Source organism: Bombina bombina, chromosome 1 (assembly GCF_027579735.1).
Source record: "Bombina bombina isolate aBomBom1 chromosome 1, aBomBom1.pri, whole genome shotgun sequence".
Lineage (NCBI taxonomy): Eukaryota > Metazoa > Chordata > Amphibia > Anura > Bombinatoridae > Bombina > Bombina bombina.
The window spans coordinates 633,185,856-633,204,165 of NC_069499.1; the positions used below are offsets into that span (position 1 = coordinate 633,185,856).

At 40.4% G+C, this 18,310-nt stretch overlaps 1 protein-coding gene across 3 annotated transcripts in view; it reads left to right on the forward strand.

The window, feature by feature from the left end:
* EDA (ectodysplasin A) overlaps positions 1 to 18,310 on the forward strand; it is a 530,968-nt gene that overhangs the window by 441,353 nt on the left and 71,305 nt on the right. For all 3 annotated transcript variants that reach the window (XM_053699041.1, XM_053699042.1, XM_053699043.1), the window contains exons 4-5: positions 12,468 to 12,647; positions 12,729 to 12,763. In XM_053699041.1, the coding sequence (XP_053555016.1) occupies positions 12,468 to 12,647; positions 12,729 to 12,763 (215 nt within the window). The remainder of the gene's footprint in view (positions 1 to 12,467; positions 12,648 to 12,728; positions 12,764 to 18,310) is intronic.

Sequence of the window (18,310 nt, forward strand, 5' to 3'; positions counted from 1 at the left end):
GTTCAGCCTAGCTTATGTGTTTCCACCGTTTCCTCTCCTTCCACGCATGATTGCTCGGATCATACAGGAGAGAGCTTTGGTAATCCTGATCGTGCCTGCAGGACTTGGTATGCGGATCTAGTGGACATGTCCTCTCTGCCACTGTGGAAACTTCCTTTGAGACAAGACCTTCTCATTCAAGGACCTTTCCAACATCCAAATCTAAGTTCTCTGCAGCTGACTGCTTGGAGATTGAACGCTTGATTTTATCTAAGTGGGGATTCTCAGATTCGGTCATTGATACTTTGATACAGGCACGTAAGCCTGTCACTAGAAAAATCTATCATAAGATATGGCGTAAATATCTTTATTGGTGTGAATCCAAGGGCTACTCATGGAGTAAAGTTAGGATTCCTAGGATTCTGTCTTTTCTCCAAGAAGGATTGGAGAAAGGGTTATCAACATGTTCCTTAAAGGGACAGATTTCTGCTTTGTCAATTTTGCTTCACAAACGTTTGGCAGATGTTCCAGATGTTCAGTCTTTTTGTCAGGATCTAACCAGAATTAAGCCTGTATTTAGACCAATTACTCCTCCCTGGAGTTTGAATTTAGTTCTAGAGTTCTTCAAGGGGTTCCGTTTGATCCCATGCATTCCATAGATATTAAATTACTATCTTGGAAAGTTTTGTTTTTGGTTGCTATTTCTTCTGCTCGTAGAGTTTCTGAGCTTTCAGCGTTACAATGTGATTCGCCTTATCTTATATTTCATTCTGATAAGGTGGTTTTGCGTACCAAACTTGGAATTCTTCCAAAGGTTGCTTCAAATAATAATATTAATCAGGAAATTGTTGTTCATTCCTTGTGCCCTAATCCTTTTTCTAAGAAGGAGCGTCTGTTACATAACCTGGATGTGGTCCGTGCCTTGAAGTTTTACTTACAGGCAACTAAGGATTTCCTTCAATCATCTTCATTATTCATTGTTTATTCTGGAAAGCATAGGGGTCAGAAAGCTACGGCTACCTCTCTTTCTTTTTGGCTGAGGAGTATCATCCGCCTGGCATATGAGACCGCTGGACAGCAGCCTCCTGAAAGAATTACGGTTCATTCTACTAGGGCTGTGGCTTCCACATGGGCCTTTAAAAACGATGCTTCTGTTGAACAGATTTGTAAGGCTGCGACTTGGTCGTCTCTTCATACTTTTTCCAAATTTTACAAATTTGATACTTTTGCTTCTTCTGAGGCTGTTTTTGGGAAAAAGGTTCTTCAAGCAGTGGTGCCTTCCGTTTAGGTCTCTGTCTTGTCCCTCCCATTTCATCCGTTTCCTGTAGCTTTGGTATTGTATCCCACAAGTAAGGATGAAATTCGTGGACTCGTCGTATCTTGTAGAACAAAAGGAAATTTATGCTTACCTGATAAATTGATTTCTTCTACGATACGACGAGTCCACTGCCCTCCCTGTCATTTTTAAGACAGATTATATTTTGTTTTTACAACTTCATTCACCTCTGCACCTTTAGCTTTTTCTTTCTCTTCCTAAACCTTCGGTCGAATGACTGGGGGTGGAGGGAAGGGAGGAGCTATATATACAGCTCTGCTGTGGTGCTCTTTGCCACTTCCTGTTAGCAGGAGGTTAATATCCCACAAGTAAGGATGAAATCTGTGGACTCGTCGTATCGTAGAATAAATCAATTTATCAGGTAAGCATAAATTTCCTTTTTCTTCAGGATGGTTTGGATAAAGGTTTGTCTGCCAATACTTTGAAAGGACAAATCTCTGCTCTTTCTGTTTTATTTCACAAAAAGATTGCTAATCTTCCTGATATTCACTGTTTTGTACAGGCTTTGACTCGTATCAAACCTGTTATTAAATCTGTCTCTCCTGCTTGGAGTCTAAATTTGGTTTTAAATACTTTGCAGGCTCCTCCTTTGAGCCTATGCATTCTTTGGACATTAAACTACTTTCTTGGAAAGTGTTATTTCTCTTGGCTATCTCTTCTGCTAGAAGAGTTTCTGAATTGTCTGCTCTCTCTTGTGAGTCTCCTTATCTGATTTTCCATCAAGATAAAGCAGTTTTGCAGACTTAATTTAAATTTTTGCCTAAAGTTGTAAATTCTAACAACATTAATAGGAAAATTATTGTTCCTTCCTTGTGTCCTAATCCTAAGAATACTCTTGAAAGATCTTTACATTCTTTGGATGTGGTAAGAGCTTTGAAATATGTTGATGCTACTAAAGATTTCAGAAAGACTTCCAGTCTATTTTTCATTTTTTCTGGTTCTAGAAAAGGTCAAAAAGCCTCTGCCATTTCATTGGCATCTTGGTTGAAACTTCTGATTCACAAAGCTTATTTGGAGTACACCTCAGAGAATAACAGTTCATTCTACAAGATCTGTTGCCACAACTTGGGCTTTCAAAAATGAAGCTTCGGTTGATCAAATCTGTAAAGCAGCCACTTGGTCTTTTTTGCACACCTTTACTAAATGTTATCATTTTGATGTTTTTGCTTCTTCGGAAGCAGCTTTTGGTAGAAAGGTTCTCCAGGCAGCTGGCTCAGTTTGATTCTAGTGCCTATTATTTAAGTTTTTTCAATTTTGAATTTCATTTCTCAGCAGAAATAGCTGTTTTTATTTTATCCCTCCCTCTATAGTTACTTGTGGGCTTCCACATCTTGGGTATTATATACCATCATTAACTAGCTTGTGGACTCTCACCACCTATATGAAAGAAAACATAATTTGTAAGAACTTACATGATAAATGTATTTCGTTCATGGTGGCCAGAGTCCATGAGGCCCACCCATTTTTGTGAGTTATGATTTTTTTTGTATAAAGCACTTTATTTATCCTGTTCCTCTTTTTTATGCTTTTACTCCTTATACACTTCACTAACTTGGCTATACGGTAAACTGAGGTATGAGTGAGGTGGAAGGTGTATTTATAGGCATTTGAGGTTAGGGAAACTTTTCCCCCTCCTGGTAGGAATGTATATCCCATCATTAACTAGATCGTGGACTCTCACCACCATTAAGAAATTAATTTATCAGATAAATTCTTACATAAATTATGTTTTTTTGCCCCAGGATAAGAAATCTGAGGATAAGCTTAGATCTGCAGAGTGTTTTTGTATCTTTCAGCAATCTAAGACTCAGAAAGATTCCTCCTCTGCCCTCCTGGGAGTATAACTCTTTTTTGTCCAAAAACAAACAGTTCAAAAAGTCTTCCTCAGCTCCCAAGACCTCATGAAGGTGCAGCCCCCAGTGTCTGGTGGGGGGAAGATTGAGTCTTTTTTTGGGATGTTTGGCAGAGATCTTTTAAGGATCCCTGGGAATATTGTAAATAATTTCACAGCAATATTGAATAATCTTTTGTTCAAGGTCTCCCTGGGGAAGATTCTTTCTGTCTCATGTTCCTCAAAATCCTTTGAAGGTCCAAACTTTCTTAGCTTGTGTGAGAGATCTAGAATTAATGGGAGTGATATCTCTTTATAGTACCAAAGAAAAAGGGTACATTTTTGGCTGTTTTGGATCTCGAAATATTGAACAAATTCCTGAAAGTTCCTAGTTTGAAGGTGGAGATAGTTAGTGCAGTTTATGTCTACCATAGATTTAAAAGATGCTTATTTGCATAAACCTATTTACAGGGATCATGTCAAGTTCCCATGATTTGCTTTTATAGACAAGCATTATCAGTTTGTGGCCCTGGCTCTCTTTCAGTCTGGCTACCATTTTAAGAGTGTTTACAAAAGTACTGGGTGCTCTGTTTTCAGCAGTTAGAGCTCATGGAATTTTTGTAGTTCCTTACTTGGATGACATTTTATCATCAAGCCCTCCAATTGCAGATTCTGCATCAATGAAGTGGGGATCATGAGCATCTGTGTCAGATGATTCTGTTTGATCACAAGACAAGACAGTCCCTTAATGGTGGCAGACTCACAGTCCTTGGTTCACGGTGACTCCTATCTTTGGCCAGTGTGAGTAGTAATCTTCACAGATGCCAGTCTGTTAGGTTGGGGCACAGTCTGGGGATCTCGGAGAGCACAGAGACTTTGGTCTCCTCAGGAGGAGAGGTTACCAATAAATATTATTGAACTCTGTGCAATGGTCTCTGAATTAGGAAGCTTTGAACCTAATTGTGAGATGTTGGGGGCTGCCAGAGATAGATATCAGGGCCCTCAAGCAAGTGTGATAGATGTCCTAGTGGTTCCGTGGTTGTTTAACCTGATTTACATTTCTCTTAGTTTGTGTTGCTATCCAGAGTGTCAGCCAGAATCAAGCAGGAACTCAGTAATTCTTATTGCTCACAGGATTTGGTTTGTGGATCTGGTGCAGAGGTCCTCGTGCCCACCTTCGGGGCTTCCTGTAGGAAAGGATAATTCCTCTAAAGGCCCTTTCTTTTTATCAGTATATCAAAACTCTGAATTTGATGGTATGCAGATTGAATGCTTAATTCTGTCTTAGAGAGGTGTTTTGACAAGTTTATTGATACCCTAATTCAGGCTAGGAAACCTGTTACCAGACAAATTTTTCATAAGGTCTGAAAAAACATTTTTTTGCATGGTGTTCTCGTAAAGGTTATAGCTGGAATTTGTTTAGAATTCCTAGAGTACTTGAGTTCCTGCAGGATGCTTATCTTCATATTCCAATTCATCCCGACCACTATCGTTTTCTGAGATTCTCTTTTCTAGACAAGCATTACCAGTTTGTCGCTCTTTCATTTGGCCTAGTGACAGCTCCGAGAATCTGTTTGAAGGTTCTCAGTGCCCTTCTATCTGTTATTTTGACGATATCTTGGTACTGACTCAGTATTTTCATTTAGCAGAATCTCACACAAAACAACTAGTGTGTTTTCTTCAAAGGCATGGTTGGAGGATCAATTTACAAAAGAGTTTCTTGATTCCTCACACAAAGGTCACCTTTTTAGGTTTCCAGATAGATTCAGTGTCCATGACTTGGTCTTTAACAGACAAGAGGCGAATGAAATTGGTTTTAGCTTGTCTAAACCTTTAGTCTCGATCATTCCCTTCAGTGGCTATGTGCATGGAAGTTTTAGGTTTTTGCAGCATCGGATGCAATCCATTTTGCTCGCTTTCATATGAGACCTCTGCAGCTTTGCATGCTGAATCAAAGGTGCAGGGATTATACTCGGATATCACAATTGATATACTTAAATCCCAACATTCAAATCTCTCTGTCTTGGTGGTTGCATCGGATTATTCAAGGGGCCTCTTTTGTTTGTCCTTCCTGGACTGTGATCTCAACAGATGCAAGTCTTACAGGTTGGGGAGCTGTCTTGGGGTCTCTGACAGCGCAAGGGGTTTGGAAACCTCAAGAGGCGAGGTTACCAATCAACATTTTAGAACTCTGTGCTATCTTCAGAGCTCTTCAGGCTTGGCCTCTATTAAAGAGAGAACAGTGGCATATGTCAATCATCAGGGAGGGACTCGCAGTTCTTAAGCAATTAAGGAAGTATCTTGGATACTTTCTTGGGTGGAGTCGAATTCTTGTCTATTTTCTGCATTTCATATTCCAGGTGTAGACAATTGGGAAGCAGATTATCTCAGTCGTCAGACTTTGCATCCAGGGGAGTGGTCTCTCCATCCAGATGTGTTTTATCAGCTTATACAGATGTGGGGTCTTCCAGAAATAGATCTGATGGCTTCTCGTTTGAACAAGAAACTTCCCAGATATCTTTCCAGATCCAATGATCCTCAGGTAGAGATGGTGGATGCTTTATCAGTTCCTTGGTTTTACCAACCTGCTTACATTTTTCCACCTCTAGTTCTTCTCCCAAGGGTGATTTCCAAGATTATAATGGAACAATCTCATGTGTTTCTGATACCTGCATGGCCTCACAGGTTCTGGTATGCAGATCTTGTCCGGATGTCCAGTTGCTAGCCTTGGCCACTTCCTTTAAGGCCAGACCTTCTGTTTCAATGGTCGTTTTTCCATCAGGATCTCAAATCTCTAAATTTGAAGGTATGGAAATTGAACACTTAGTTCTTAGTCATAGAGGTTTCTTTGACTCAGTAATTGGCACTATGTTACAGGCGATTTTTTTATCGGGTTTGGAAAACCTATATTTCATGGTGCTTGGCATTCTTTTAGAATTCCTTGAATTTTACAGTTTCTTCATAATGGTTTGGATAAAGGTTTGTCTGCAAATAGTTTGAAGGGTCAAATCTCTGCTCTCTCTGTTTTATTTCATAGAAAGATTGCTAAACTTCCTGATATTTACTGTTTTGTTCAGGCTTTGGTTCATATGAAACCTGTTATTAAGTCTATTTCTCCTCCTTGGAGTCACAGAGGCCTATTTATCAAAGTGTCAACTGCAAATACGCCGGAAATTTGTGACGTAACATACGATCCGCCGGTCTCAATCCAACGCAGATCGATGCTTACGTCATTACAGATGTTCCGAATACACATTTGGCTCTATTTGACACTTTTTCCCATTTATCAAACTTCTAACAGGTACACTAGCGGCTATTCGGACGCAGCGTACCTGGTATTTAATCCGCAACCCTTGAGGCCGCGAATGCCATAGAAATCAATGGGAGTATGAAAGCACCGAAAGCTTATGTTGGATACTGCAAGAGAATGAAGCATACCCCATTGATTTATATGGTAGAAAACAAGTGATGTTTACACCTAACACCCTAACATAAACCTTGAGTCTAAACACCCTAATCTGCCGCACCCGACATCGCCGACACCTAAATAAAATGTATTAACCCCTATCCCGCCGCTCCCCAACACCGCCGCAACATAAATAAAGTTATTAACCCCTAAACCTCTGGCCTCACACATCACCACCACTAACTAAACCTATTAACCCCTAAACCGTCAGCCCCCCACATCGCCAAAAATTAAATTAAGCGATTAACCCCTAAACCTAACAACCCCTTAACTTTAAATTAAAATTACAAAAACTTACCTGTAGAATTAAAAGAAACTAATTTTAAACTATTAATTAACCTACCCTAACCTACTAAAATTACATTAAACTACCAATTAAATAAACTAAATTACATATTAATAAAACCTAACCCTACTAAAATTAATTAAATATATAATTAAACCTTATTAAAAGTACTAAATTACAAAAAAAACACTGTTACAAAAAAATACTAAAAATAACAAACCAAGTTATCAAAAATAAAAAAGAATTACACCTAATCTAATAGCCCTATCAAAATAAAAAAGCCCCCCCAAAATAAAAAAAACCCTAGCCTACACCCCCCAACAGTAAAACCCAACACCCAACCAACCCCTCAAATAAAAACCCTAACTCTAACAAAAACCTAAGCTACACATTGCCCTGAAAAGGGTATTTGTATGGGCATTGCCTTTAAAAGGGCATTTAGCTCTTTTACTGCCCAGACCCTAATCTAAAAATAAAACCCACCCAAAAAAACTTAAAAAAAAACTAACACTAACCCCCGATTATCCACTTACAGTTATTGAAGTCCCGCTTGAAGGATCCATCCAGGCGGCAAGAAGTCTTCATCCAGGCGGCAAGAAGTCTTCATCCAGGCGGCATGTTCTTTCTTCATCCATCTGGCGCGGAGAAGGTCCATCCTGAAGACATCCGCCGCGGAGCATCCTCTTCATACGGTCGCCACGTACACTGGAACTTCAATGCAAGATGGCATCCCTTGCATTCTTATTGGCTGAAAGTTTTTAATCAGCCAATAGGAATTAGAACTGCTAAAATCCTATTGGCTGTTCAAATCAGCCAATAGAATTTTAGAAGCTCTCATTCTATTGGCCAATTAGCCAATAGAATGAGAGCTGCTCAAATCCTATTGACTGATTGGATAGTTCCTCTATAAAGTCAAAATGTTTGAGAAACAGTCTGGTTTATAATTAGTGAGGAATATGGGTTTTTATAAATATTGTAAATATTTTCAATGAAGTGAACTATATTCCACCTAAAACCAAATTTGTGCAGAGAGGTTAAAAAATTATCCTAAGTAACATAATAAAACACTTTTCCTGCATCCATTGAAAATGTTGAAATCAAAGCAATATCATCTTTGGGATTTAGTTTTTCTTTATTTTCCCCTTGAAATATGCATAATGGGCTAGTCCTAAAAAAAATATTCCTTAGGTTTGTAGCGGAATTGCACCCTTTAGTAAAGCCTTTTTGATCTTTGTTTATAAAAAATTTTAACGCATGTTAAAGTTGATTTGAAATTATTATAGAATTTTTAATCAGTTTAATAGAGCATCAGGGCAATAGGATGTCATGTCTGAAGCATCTCTTACCCTCTCCTGCTTAATCTTAATCTGGTTTTTAGGGTTCTTCAAATTCCTCCCTTTGAGATGATGCATGGTTTAGACTGTCAGCTTTTATCCTGGAAGGTTCTTTTTCTTATAGCTATTTCTTTTTCTAGAAGGGTTTCTGAGCTTTCAGCTATGTTATGCAAACCTTCTTTTCTGATTTTTCATTAAGATAAGGCTGTTCTTTGCACTAGCTATTTCGTTCTCCATAAGGTAGTATCTATAGAAACTATTAATCAGGAAATGGTGGTTCCTTCTTTTTCTCCAGCTCCTAAAAACTCTAAGTAGTATCTTTTTCACAATCTGGATTTTGTGAGAGTTCTCATATTATATGGTGAAGCTACAAAAGATATAGGCCTTTCTTCATCTGTTTTTATTCATTTTCTGGGTCTCACAAAAGTCAGAAAGCTATGGCTGTTACTTTAGCTGCCTTGCTTAAAGCCATAATTTAAAAGTCATATTTGGTTATGGGAAGCTCTTTCTACTCCTCATTCTATTAGGGTAATTGCCACATCTTAGGCTTTTCGTAATAATTATTCTATTGATCAGATTTACAAGGCATCCTGATCTACTTGATCTTCTTTGCACACTTTTTCAAAGTTTTGTCACTTTGATGTGTGTGCCTTTTCTGAGGCTGCTTTTGCCAGCAAAGTTCTGTGGGCCGTAATGCCTAATCTATAACACACCTGCCTTCACTGTTTGTTTCACCCTATTTCATGATGATCTTGTGGACTTAAAGGGATACTGAACCCAAATATTTCTTTCATGATTCAGATAGAGCATGCAATTTTAAGCAACGTTCTAATTTACTCCTAATATCAATTTTTCTTTGTTCTCTTGCAATCTTTATTTAAAAAAGAAAGTCCAGAACCCTGGACAGCACTTGTTTATTGGTGGATGAATTTATCCACCAATCAGCAAGAACAACCCAGGTTGGTTACCAAAAATGGGCCGGCATATAAACTTACATTCTTGCTTTTCAAATAAATATACCAAGAGAATGAAAAACATTTGCTAATAGGAGTAAATTAGAAAGTTGCTTAAAATTGCATGCTCTATCTGAATCACAAAAGAAAAAAATTGGGTGCAGTGTCCCTTTAATTTGGGTGTAGATTCCCACACATAATGACTCATGTGTGTGAACGCTCACCATCTGATGAAAGAAAATAAAATGTATGCTAACCTGATAAATTAATTTCTTTCATAATGGTGAAAGTTCACAAGCCCCTCCCTTTTATTTTTATCCAGATGTTTTGCATAACGTTTGCCCTTCTTTATCTTTACTGCTTTTCTGTGTTCCCCATGTACTTGGCTATATGTGTGACTGAGGAGCATGGGAAGTGCAAAGGATTTAAGGCTCTGGTGTGTTGGGGTATTGTTTGCATACTAGCAGTCAGGAGTGGTATTCTTACACATGAGGACATTAATTAATCAGGTAAGTATGCATTTTATTTATTTATTTTGTTTGGTGGGGGGGGTTGCATTTCATATGGTTTTATTTTTTCAAATTATAATAATGCTTCATCTTCTGAAAAAAATTAGGTATCATTTCTGTGGGTAGCTCACAGAAAAAAGTTAAAAGTTAAGTGTAAATGCAATAAGGGCCAGACAACTAAAAACACCTCTAGCACAGGGGCATCAAAATGACTCAGCAGCAACAAGGTTATATGTGTATACATGTCCCCAGGCTATGTGTACTGAAATCAGTACAAGCACAGTGCCAAGGATCTCACAAGGAGCAGTACACCTAGAGCAGGGGTTTGTCAAATACATTCCCATTTCACCTGTGACATCTCCACACTGGTAGAAGATTCTCACTGTTTGGCTAAAACTTCCCCTCTGTCCTTTGTAGGCACTTTGAGGAGAAAATTAGGTCTCAGATCGGTTAGAGAACCTCTATTAATGATGTGTAGATTAGCACTTCAGAATTCATCTCATTCCATTTTGACTGAAGGATTTAGGGATAGTGGGAGAGATTAAAGCTATGGGGGCCGATTTATCAATGTCTGGCGGACATGATACACTGTAGCGTATCATGTCCGCCAGACATGGCTGAATGCTGACGCATTAAACATTGCACCAACAGTTCTGGTGAACTGCTTGTGCAATGCCGCCTCTGCAGATTTCTCGGCCAATCAACCGCTAGCAGGGGTGTCAATCAATATATATATATACTAGACCAGGGTCTGGAAGTGAGATGTATGTTAATAGTTTACATTCAATAAGGGACATTTAATTTACCAGCTGATTTGGATGTAAATTGTTTAAAACACAAACTTCAATACCACTGGGGGCGGACCTGCTAAGTCACTCCTTGCTCAGTGTGCTTAGAGGAATATGGCTACACCTCACTGACGAGGCCCAATGAAAGCCAAAACGATCGTCTGGGGTTGCTGTGTTCCTTGTTCAGAGAGGAATTGCTTGGTATTTCGGTGCTGGACTGACCGTAATAGGCGGGATCAGACTGATATACTGCAGGAAAGTTCTTCTCTGTGAAAAGCATTACTGGGCTAAAAGAAGCTGCACCCAGGTGGAAAATTGCCATAGAACAGGCTAACAATAGTATTGAGCCAGTTGTTCCTGTGAGTGTGCTTCTCTCTGTGTGTATTTAGTCTCCCTATGGGAAAAAGGGGAAACCTGACGTGGGCTCCTTGCTCAGTGTGCTTAGAGGAATATGGCTACACCTCACTGACGAGGGCCAATTAAGGCTGAAACGATTGTCTGGGGTTGCTGTGTTCCTTGTTCAGAGAGAAATTGCCTGGTATTTCGGCGCTGGACTGATCGTAATAGGCGGGATCAGACTGATATACTACAGCAAAGTTCTTCTCTGTGAAAAGTATTACTGGGCTAAAAGAAGCTGCACCCAGGTGGTAAATCGCCATAGAACAGGCTAACAATGTTATGGAGCCGGTTGTTCGTTCCTGTGAGTGTGCTTTTCTCTGTGTATGTGTGTATGTATGTATGTATATATATATATATATATATATATATATATATATATATATATATATATATATATATATATATATATATATATATATATATATATATATATATATATATATATATATATATATATACTAGACCAAGGTCTGGAAGTGAGATGTATGGTAATAGTTTACATCCAATAAGGGACATTTAATTTATCAATGGATTTGGATGTAAATTGTTTAAAAAAACACAAACTTCAATGCCACTGGCGGGGCGGACCTGCTAAGTCACCCATGTACAGCATATTCCTTATACTACCTAGCTCTGTTAGGCTTCTGAAACCATTCAAACAGAAATTTATAAATGGTTAAGATTGCTTTGTAGTCAAAAATATTATCCATCAAATTGCAATACATAGCTGAAGTTTATTTTCTGATAAGAATTCTGCTTAATGTTAGCTAAAACCTTATCTTTCCTTGCTACTCAATGTTTTAGACTTTTATTATGTGCTCAGCTTGATGTGTATGAAGTTGCTGACACAAACGATAACAAAAAAGTTTTCTTAATGGCTTTACTAACTTATTTCTTGCCTACCATACCTTTGAACTGGAAACAATACTTTATTCTTTCCCCAACTCTGTTTTGGTTACAAAGATAAGATTGAGAGGTGACTGGCTGTTTTTGAATGTTTCTGTCTTTCTCACATAGGTGGGTGGCTACATGTGCTAGTTTGAGGTTGGCTGTTCCTGTCAACTAGTTTGTAGTGTTGTTGTGATTTGTAGTCTACGGGCCCTGCCCACCCTCTCTCTGCATATATCCCTACATATTGGCAGGACTTATGGGTCTTTTGATGATAATTGTATACCTTTTTTCTTCTAGGTTTTTAATTACAAATATTCTACCTTTCAAAGACAAGCATTTTTTAGCAAACTTTATACATTAAAAGGACACATTTTGTGCTTTTATCCCACACTTCCTAGACAGATCAGAAAGCAAATTCTATAACCTGCATATTATGAAAATCAAATAGCTGGTTTAGGCAATTTGTAGCATTTTGGAAAACCTAGGTTACAGATTTTGTTTTCCTGGTCCCACTAGGTAGAGTGGGACAAAGCACAATTTTTCCAAAAGGAAAACAAAAAAGGGATGTTTAATGTACCTTAAATATTGGAGTTTTTAGATAGGCTAGCTACTGCAGTTTTCAAGCAAAAGATTTAGCACACCAGTTTTGTCAAAAAGTACCATCAATATAAAAAGTAAAAGATTTTGTTTTTCAGGTAAAAAGGTTGGACCTCCAGGGCCTACGGGTCCTCAGGGGGCAACTGGGCCTCCTGGACCACCAGGGCCTCCAGGAATTCCAGGTATACCCGGGATACCTGGAACATCTCAAATGGGTCCTCCTGGTCCTCCTGGACCACCAGGCCCTCAAGGCCCCCCTGGAATTCAGGGACCAACAGGTATGTTCCAGAAAAGAGTTTGACTATATGTTTTATTATAATAATAAGAAGAAGAATAATCAATGTTTGCATGTTTTTCAGGGGCAACAGAAAAAGCAGGTCCTAGAGAGACTCAGGTTAGTTTTTCATCCACTCGTAAAAGCAGGTTTTAACTGTGTGTGTGTGTATATATATATATATATATATATATATATATATATGTGTGTGTGTGTGTGTGTATATATATATATATATATATATATGTGTGTGTGTGTGTATATATGAGTGTGTATATACATAAATTTATTGACTGATTAGCAGAATACAGTATACAAATAATACAGATATAATGGTATCACAAAGGGTGTAGTGGTACATTGCTACAACTCTTCAATTTTTATTTATAGCATTAAAACAATTAAAAACATTCCTCTTGCCAGAGGTATACGACTGGTCTGATGTGTTTTGGCTCACGCCTTCATTATAGTACAGAAATAAATCTAGTTTATGCTGGGGATAAAAAATATAATTTATGCTTACCTGATAAATTTATTTCATGGTGGTGAAAGTCCAAGAGCCATTACTCCTGGGAATTCCACTCCAGGCCACTAGGAGAAGGCAAAGATTCCCATAAACTCCAAGAGCACTTAAAACCCTCTTACCTCACTGGTAAACTAGTCTTATCTTTGTCTCTGCTGGAGGAAAGTGAAGAATAAAGGTGCGCCAGATGTTCTTCTATGAGAGGGGTTCTCAAACCGATTTGAGACTCATTTCCTTCCTAATATAAGGAGAGTCCACAGCATCATTCCTTACTGTTGGGAAACACTGAACCTGGCCACCAGGAGAAGGCAAAGACAACCCAGCCAAAGGCTTAAATACCTCTCCCACTTCCCCCATCCCCCAGTGATTCTTTGCCTTTCATCACAGGAGGATGGCAGAGAAGTGTCAGAGATTAAGGATTAGTTCCTTAGGAAGGGTATCTGCCTTTTGATATGGGACTGGAGTTTTAAGTAGTTTTGTCAGCCTCTCAGTGATAGCATTGACAAAAGTTAGAGTCTGGAGATGCAGGGAGAGTCATTCTGCAAACTCATCCAGACTGCCTGCTAACAGCTCCTAAGCAATCAGTTTTGACGAGTTTGACTGCCTGCTTGTTTTGTCACTCAAGTCCATGTCAGGAGTGATGCTACATGACTGTCACACTTGAGAGGCTGTGTTTCTTTTCCACAGCATGGATTTTTGTAAGATCGTTTCAATTATTTACATATGTTGAAAATGCTAGAAGACAGGGTCACAGTGTGGCTCCTTTTATCTTAATAGAATCATGGGTTAATATCTCCTGAGGGGGATTATTGAACAGTGGGGATTAATCAAATATGATGCTTTGATTTTATGCTGCTTTATGTGTTAGATTTTATTGGGCTCATAGGCTGTTTGTTATGTGGCTGGAACGCACAGGTTTTTACTTTCACTTTGAGTGCTGCACAGCTTGTAGCTTGGCACACTTTTTCTCATAGCAGGGGTGGTCCTGCCTTGTGCACCATGTGACCAGGAATGGTCTCGCTATCATTTCCTCTTTTCTGACCGAGCTGGCTGTCGGAGAAGATGCTATTTCTCTGCATTGTCTGGGTCTAGGAGGTGGTGGGTACCCCAGCCATTGGGAGTATAAAGGTGCTGTGTTTTTGAGAAATAAAGATTGTTTATTTTCTGTGTCCTGCTGTCATTAGCTTAAGATATGGAGGATTATGAGATATTACAGGGTACTCCCTCTATTCCAAATAGTAATACCTGTTTATATTGTGAGGAGGCCTTGCTATGCCTGCCCTCTCAATTATGTTCCACATGCTTGACAATGTTATTCGGTCAAATAAGCTTAATCCTTTAAGTACTACTGAGCCATCCACCTCTGAGAACTCGCCGTCCTGTGTGGTGCATACCCAACATTCATCTCCTCCTACACACGCAGCTTCCCGTAGCATGCTTAATCTTACATCTGGAGGGGGCCTTTTACCATCAGATTTTACCACGCAGTTAAACACGGTGGTGTCTGAGGCCCTCAGTGCTTTACCTCGCCCTGCTAAATGCAAGCGAAAGGTTAAACATAGCTCTCCTGCCCCGGGGTCATTATGTAATTTATTGGATTTCTCTGCTCTGTCTCAGTTATCCAAGGATGAGTCACACTGAGGCTTCAGAGGATGAACTTTCTGTGATGGAGTCTGCTGCCTCTAAGCTTCCTGCTGCGGAGGAACCAGCCTTTAGATTTAAGATTGAACACTTACGTTTTCTTCTAAAGGAAGTCCTGTCTACATTAAAGGTTCCAGAGGCCAAGCTGCCTGATGAACCTTTGATTCCTAAATTAGACAGAGTTTACGAGGACAGGGTAGTGCCTTTAACTTTTCCTGTGCCTGTAAAGATGGCAAACATTATTAAGAACAAATTGGATAGAATTGGATCTTCCTTTTCCCCTTCGTCTTCCTTTAAAAATGTATTCCTGGTTTCTCAATTGGAGTTGTGGGGTTCCATCCCTAAGGTGGATGGCGCTATCTCCACACTTGCCAAGTGTACTACTATCCCGCTTGAGGATAGCTTGTAATTCAGAGAGCCGATGGATAAGAAGATGGAAACTCTTCTAAGAAAGATGTTTCAACATACAGGATATTTATTTCAACTGGCAGCAGCCGTTGCCACAGTTACTGGAGCAGCTACCTACTGGTGCGACTCCTTATCGGAATTGATCAAAGTGGAGGGTCCCCTCAACGTTATACAGGAAAGAATTAAAGCCTTGAGAATTGCAAATTCTTTTATCTGTGATGCAAACATGCAGATTATTCACCTAAATGCTAAGGCTTCTGACTTTTCGGTTCAGGGAAAGATTTTATTTGGTCCAGGCCTGGACTCCATTATCTCCACGGTTACAGAGGGCAAGGGTGCCTTCCTACCGCAAGATAAAAAGAACAAGTCGAAGGGACACGTTTCTAATTTTCGTTCCTTTCGTTCTGATAAATCCCAACAACAGCAACCCTCCACTAAGCCCGAGCAAACTAAGAGCACTTGGAAGTCCTGGAATAAATCCAAGCAGAGCAAGAAGCCCGCCAAGACTAAATCGGCATGAAGGTTCGGCCCCCCATCTGGCACTGGATCGTGTAGGGGACAGACTGTCGCTCTTTTCAGATGCTTGGTTCAGGGACGTTCAGGATCCATGGGTCCTGGAGTTCATAGCTCAGGGATACAAGATAGATTTCAAGTCTCATTCACCCAAGGGCAGATTTCTCCTCTCAAACCTGTCTTCCAGGCCAGAAAAGAGGGAAGCCTTTCTGGGGTGCGTGCAGTATCTGTCCTCCTTAGGGGTCATTGTCCCGGTACCTATCGCAGAAAGAGGTTTGGGATACTATTCAAACCTTTTCATGGTCCCAAAGAAGGAGAGAACTTTCCGCCTGATTCTGGACCTAAAGTGCTTAAACAAATTTCTAAATGTCCCCTCGTTCAAGATGGAGACGATAAGGACCATCCTTCCCTTAGTTAAGGAAGGACAGTTCATGACCACTATAGATCTGAAGGATGCTTACCTTCACATTCCAATCCACAAGGATCATTTCCAGTTCCTAAGGTTTGCGTTCCTGGACCAGCACTTCCAGTTGATGGCACTTTCGTTTGGTCTAGCTACTGCCCCAAGGATTTTTCCGAAGGTTCTAGGGGCTCTTCTAGCCGTTGCCAGAACCGGGGTACAGCAGTAACTCCCTACTTGGATGATATTCTGGTACAAGCACCATCTTTTTGACTGGCGGAGGGCCATTTGCAATCTCTTCTCTTTCTCCTTCAATCTCATGGATGGAAGATAAACCTAGAAAAGAGTTATCTTATTCCAAGCACCAAGGTGGAATTCCTGGGTACTATAATAGACTCCATATCCATGAGGATTTTTCTAACAGACCAGAGACATTGCAAGCTAGCTTCGGCATGTCTTGCCCTCCAGACCTCCTTAAGGCCCTCTGTGGCTCAGTGTATGGAGGTGATTGGTCTCATTGTGTCCAGCCTGGACATCATTCCCTTTGTCAGGTTCCGTCTCAGACCGTTGCAACTGTGTATGCTGAGGCAGTGGAACGGCGATCATTTGGATCTGTCTCAACAGATTTCTCTGGACAACCAGTCGAGAGAATCGCTCTCTTGGTGGCTCTGTCCAGATCATCTGTCCTGAGGGACATCCTTCTTAAGACCATCCTGGGAGATTGTGACTATGGACGCAAGTCTATCAGGATAGGGAAATGTTTGGGATGCCAAGCAGGCACAGGGCCTGTGGACTCAGGAGGAATGCTCCCTCCCGATCAACATTCTGGAACTTCGGGCAATCTTCAATGCTCTGAAGGCTTGGCCCCTTCTGGGTTCATCCCAGTTTATCAGATATGAATCAGACAATAAAATCTCGGTGGCTTACATTAACCACCAAGGGGGAACGAGAAGCTCCCTAGCAATGAGGGAAGTATCTCGGATTCTGGAGTGGGTGGAGGCCCACAGCTGTTTGCTGCCAGCGATCCACATTCAGGGTGTGGACAACTGGGAAGCAGATTTTCTCAGCAGACAATCCTTTCATCCAGGGCAATGGTCTCTCCATCCCAAAGTGTTTGCAGAGATATGCAACAGGTGGGGGGGGGGGGGAGCGGAGATAGATCTCATGGAGTCCCGTCTCAATACCACGCTACCCAGATATGGGTTGAAATCCAGGGATCCTCAGGTGCATTAGCAGTGCCTTGGATGTTAAGTCTAATTTACATTTTCCTGCTGTTACTACTCCTTCCTCGTGTAGTGGCTTGCATCAAGCAGGAGCGGGCATCAGTGATACTGATTGCTCCATCGTGGCCATGAAGAATGTGGTTTGCGGATCTGGTGGGGATGTCATCATCTCCTCCGTGGAAGTTACCTTGATTCAGGCATCTGCTGGAACAAGGTCGTGTTGTTCATCAAAATCTAGATTCTCTGAGGCTGACTGCATGGAGATTAAACGCTTAGTTCTAGCCAAGAGAGTTTTTTTCTGAGAGAGCTATTGATACTCTCATTCAAGCTCGTAAGCCGGTTACTCGTCACATCTATCATAAGGTTTGGAGAACCTACTTATTCTGGTGTGAAGAGCGTGGATTTTCCTGGCATAAAGTTAAGGTTGCCAGGATCCTGTTGTTTCTCCAGGATGGACTGGAGAAGGACCTTTCTGCTAGTTCCCTGAGGGGACAGATTTTCGGCCCTGTCCGTTTTACTGCACAAAAGGCTCTCAGAACTTCCAGATGAACAGTCCTTTGTTAAGGCTCTGACTAGGATCAGACCTGTGTTTAGATCTAAGGCTCCTCCTTGGAGTCTAAATATTGTTCTTAAGGTGTTGCAACGGGCTCCGTTTGAGCCTATGAATCAAATTGACATTATATTGTTGTCCTGGAAGGTTCTTTTTCTACTGGCTATTGCTTCTGCATGCAGAGTATCTGAAATTGCTGCCTTGCAATGTGAGCCTCCTTATCTGGTGTTCCATTCTGATAAGGCTGTCCTACGTACTAAGTTAGGTTTTCTTCCTACGGTCATGTTAGATCGCAATATCAATCAAGAGATTGTGGCTCCTTCCTTGTTTCCCAATCCTCCTTCTTCGAAGGAACGTTTGCTTCATAATTTGGACGTGGTTCGCGCCTTGAAGTTCTATCTTCAGACTA